This window comes from Neophocaena asiaeorientalis, unplaced genomic scaffold (genome assembly GCF_003031525.2).
Source record: "Neophocaena asiaeorientalis asiaeorientalis breed wild unplaced genomic scaffold, Neophocaena_asiaeorientalis_V1.1 scaffold190, whole genome shotgun sequence".
In the NCBI taxonomy this organism is placed as follows: domain Eukaryota; kingdom Metazoa; phylum Chordata; class Mammalia; order Artiodactyla; family Phocoenidae; genus Neophocaena; species Neophocaena asiaeorientalis.
This window is the reverse complement of record NW_020175017.1, coordinates 5253624-5257835: the sequence shown is the minus strand read 5'-3', so window position 1 is coordinate 5257835 and position 4212 is coordinate 5253624. Positions and strand designations below refer to the sequence as shown.

General features: G+C 57.8%; 1 protein-coding gene across 1 annotated transcript; it reads left to right on the top strand.

The window, feature by feature from the left end:
* The first annotated feature begins 2113 nt into the window (after positions 1–2113).
* SSTR1 (somatostatin receptor 1) lies at positions 2114–3727 on the top strand. Its single transcript, XM_024762069.1, has one exon. It carries the CDS (start codon positions 2114–2116, stop codon positions 3287–3289), a length of 1176 nt encoding a protein of 391 aa, XP_024617837.1. The 3' UTR covers positions 3290–3727.
* Positions 3728–4212: the final 485 nt, after the last annotated feature.

The window sequence follows — 4212 nt, the reverse complement described above, 5'->3', positions numbered from 1 at the left end:
CTTTTCTTTTATCTCTGATTGCTATAATCAACACACTACAGAAGTTATTCTTTTGCTTTGAGGAGCACTTAGTTTTGAGAACTAAAGCACATACATGCAAATGATACCCAGATAAAGCAAGGGGGAAATAGAAATTTTACTTTTTTTTTTCTTCCAATTTCTGCATCCATTTCTGCATTCTGGAGTGTCTGGTACAGATATCCTCGATGAGGAATTTAGTTTCTGTTTAGGTTTGCCTCTTCTTAGTGTAAACTGTACTGATGAGAGGGAAGCTGAGACTCACAGCACAGTGGGTGCCGCCTGGCTGAGAGGAAGAACTAACAAAAACTGACACAAAGCTTAGGCTTGAAAGAGGCCCCGCAGCACTAGGCTGCTGAAGGTCAGTCTTCCTGGGAACCTGCACGGTTCAGACAAAGACTTGAAGGGATCTTGAAAAGAACTGGGGAGCTGGATGGAGTGATTCTTCTTTGGACTGGAAGGATTGGAAAGCCAAAGGGAGCCCAGACTAGGGATGGTGGAAAGTCCTAGAGATCCTTAAAAACCATGATAATTGAACTTTTTTTTTTTTTAAACACAGTAACTGTTCAGTTCCTAAATGAAGTCAGTGAGCTTTAGGCATGCCTACATTGATTTTTGTGTCTTAAAAGTTTAGGCACGTGGCACACATCCAGGGGCCTCAGAAAAATGCAATCTTAAGTATTTCACAGAGAGACTCGAAGGTCTTCCTGATGTTCCTGGAGTTGGCGACAGGTCTGATCACCTGCCGGTCCCGACTGGCATCCCTGCTCTCCCAGGCCTATACACTCTCCTCCCCCGGGGCCCACCAATTCTCCCGGGTACAAAGTACATCAGGGATGCGGGCGGAGTCTTTCCAAGCGGCGCAGCCGTATCTATACCCAGCGAACACCTAGATGGATTTCCAATACCGCGCCTGGCACGTTTGGGAGGGGAGGGGGCGGGGAGAGGGAGGCGGGGGGAGCCTCGGGCTCCTTCTGTGCCCCCAGGCGCGCGTCCTCCTTTCTAAAGTCGATTTTCCTCTGGGAGACGCAGGGGGCTCTGGGCACTACAAGCTGTTTTAAGAGATTCGCAATGATTTTCTCAGGCCTCCGAACACTCCCTCCCTCGAAGAGCCCGCCTGCGGGGTTGTAACGCAGGAGTCCCTAACGCACAGTTGCTGTCCTTCTTCCTTCTAATGTTCGCGGCGTAGGGTCAGTTTCCGCGACTCTTCAGAGTAAATCTGAGTGGGCGCCTGTGCTGGGGTCCCGCCCAAGGAAAGGAGTGGGACCGCACGAAGAACGTCACCGCGCTACCAGACCTCACAGGCACTTTGCACGGGCCATCTACGCGTCGGTCTGGAGGTAGCGTGCCCTGGGTAAGGACTTCCGCAGCGGTTCTCAGGAGCAGAGCAGGTGGGGTGGGGGGGTGAGTTTGGGGTCCCGGACGACTGGACGGGAGTGGGTCCCCCAGGGTGGGGCAGCAACTGAGGGAAACGGAGATGTACTCCAGACATCCGTGCCTAGGGTCTGCTTCAGTCTTTGCTTTGGATAGAAGCAGGGTGAGATGGGACAGAATCTCCACCTTTGTTTCCCATCCACCCTTCATGAAAGCGGAGAAACTCCCCAGGTCCCCCTGATGGGGATGGGTAAAGGGGTGCTGCAGGGGAACCCCAGAAGCAGCTGCTCTAGTCGATCGGAGCTCAAAATTGGGAAGGAAAAAACTGGGCGAGGGGTGATAAGCCACCTATATCGCCTACCTCCCTCTCTTTCTCCGCCCCCCCCCCCAATTTCGTAGCTGCTGACGCGCGGGTGGTGCCTATTAATCATTCACCAGCCCACAGCCGCGGCAGTTAATGGCTGTTCCGCGCGGGTCCCTAGTCTCCCGGCACGTTCGCGTGTGCCCAGGTGCCCTGGAGCGGCGAGCGGCTGCGCGCAGGCAGCCGCTGGGCGATGCGCTCCGCCGGCGCCGGTGGAGCCGCGCTCCTGCAGTCTCTGAGCGCTTCCCCCAGGCGCCCAGCGGCTGTGAGCTGCGGGCGGACGGCCGGGGTGCCAAGTGACAGCGCAAGAGGCGGGGACGCCAGTAGAACTCCCCAGCCCTGGCAGCCCCATCGGCCCCCATGTTGTTCCCCAATGGCACCGCCTCCTCTCCCTCCTCTCCTAGCCCCAGCCCAGGCAGCTGTGGCGAAGGCGGCGGCAGCAGGGGCCCCGGGGCCGGAGCTGCAGACGGGATGGAGGAGCCGGGGCGAAATGCGTCCCAGAACGGGACCTTGAGCGAGGGCCAGGGCAGCGCTATCCTCATCTCTTTCATCTACTCCGTGGTGTGCCTGGTGGGGCTGTGTGGGAACTCCATGGTCATCTACGTGATCCTGCGCTACGCCAAGATGAAGACGGCCACCAACATCTACATCCTCAACCTGGCCATCGCCGATGAGCTGCTCATGCTCAGCGTGCCCTTCTTGGTCACCTCCACGTTGCTTCGCCACTGGCCCTTCGGCGCGCTGCTCTGCCGCCTCGTGCTCAGCGTGGACGCAGTCAACATGTTCACCAGCATTTACTGTCTTACTGTGCTTAGCGTGGACCGCTACGTGGCCGTGGTGCACCCTATCAAGGCAGCACGCTACCGCCGGCCCACCGTGGCCAAGGTGGTGAATCTGGGCGTGTGGGTGCTATCGCTGCTCGTCATTCTGCCCATCGTGGTCTTCTCGCGCACGGCGGCCAACAGTGACGGCACGGTGGCCTGCAACATGCTCATGCCCGAGCCCGCCCAGCGCTGGCTGGTGGGCTTCGTGTTGTACACTTTTCTCATGGGCTTTCTTCTGCCCGTCGGGGCCATCTGCCTGTGTTACGTGCTCATCATCGCCAAAATGCGCATGGTGGCCCTCAAGGCCGGCTGGCAACAGCGCAAGCGCTCAGAGCGCAAGATCACCCTGATGGTGATGATGGTGGTGATGGTGTTTGTCATCTGCTGGATGCCTTTCTATGTGGTGCAGCTAGTCAACGTGTTCGCAGAGCAGGACGACGCCACGGTGAGCCAGCTGTCGGTCATCCTCGGCTATGCCAACAGCTGCGCCAACCCCATCCTCTATGGCTTCCTTTCAGACAACTTCAAGCGCTCTTTCCAGCGCATCCTTTGCCTCAGCTGGATGGACAACGCCGCCGAGGAGCCAGTCGACTACTACGCCACGGCCCTCAAGAGCCGCGCCTACAGTGTGGAGGACTTCCAGCCTGAGAACCTGGAGTCCGGCGGCGTCTTCCGTAATGGCACCTGCACGTCCCGGATCACTACTCTCTGAGCCCGGGCCAAGCAGGGGCTTTGTACCAAGAGAAGGGGAGGATGAGGAGAAAGGAAGGCCGGGTGCGAGAGGTGAAAGTATCCCAGAAGTCAGGGTGCAATGGGGAAAGTGGGGCTAAGACACTGTGTGCTTCTGGTGGAGACCCGGGAAAGGCGCGCGACAAAGGTGGAATTGGACGCTTTGCTTATAAACTGGGAAGACTAGCGGGCCCCCTTCTCCTCTTTCGCTTCTTCCTCCCCTGCGATTGCATTTCTGCATCCCTCTTCGCCCCTCCCTTGGCAATTTCGGTCTTTCTTTACGCCCCGTCCTACCGGTGCAGGTCGTGAACTTATTAACGTCGCCAGCTGAGCCTGATCCTCAGCCTTGCCAACCGTCGTTTCTGTTTAAGCTGAGCCACGTTTACCGCCACGGGTTTCCCTCGGGAAAACCCAGCTGGCCCTCAGCCGCGCCCTGCAGGGCCCCTCGCTCGCCAGATTCTGCTTGATGCCTCTAGCGGAGTCTCGAGAACCACCACTCTCCCTTTCTGCAGCCCTACTTCAAAGGAAGTCAGTCTTGAGAAGGATCTCGGCAGCTGGTCCTTTCTCCCACCCTCGGGTGAAGGAAGGTGCGCGCTTCGCCGAGCCCCTCCGCCACTCCCACTCCACCCAGAGCGGAGACAGGTGCTTAGTAAAATCGGTCCCGCGCTTCGAACCCCAGGCATCCCGCAGTCCTTATCCAAAGCCCACTTTGGAGCAAAAAGGAGCTGAGAACAAGCGACTAGGGGTTTTTAAAAGATTCCGGGCTTTGTTGGGGGAGGAGGGCTTGTAATGGAAGGCCCCTCCCGCCCGGCTCACAAACGGCTCTTTTAGTTTCAAAGACCAAGAGCTAGGCACTCCCGGGGCGCTGGTCTGCATTAGGCCAGGAAGGACAGGGCGCACTTTCCC

Coding starts and splice junctions, on each gene's coding strand:
- SSTR1 (XM_024762069.1), top strand. CDS start 2,114: ATGTTGTTCCCCAATGGCACCGCCTCCTCTCCCTCCTCTCCTAGCCCC.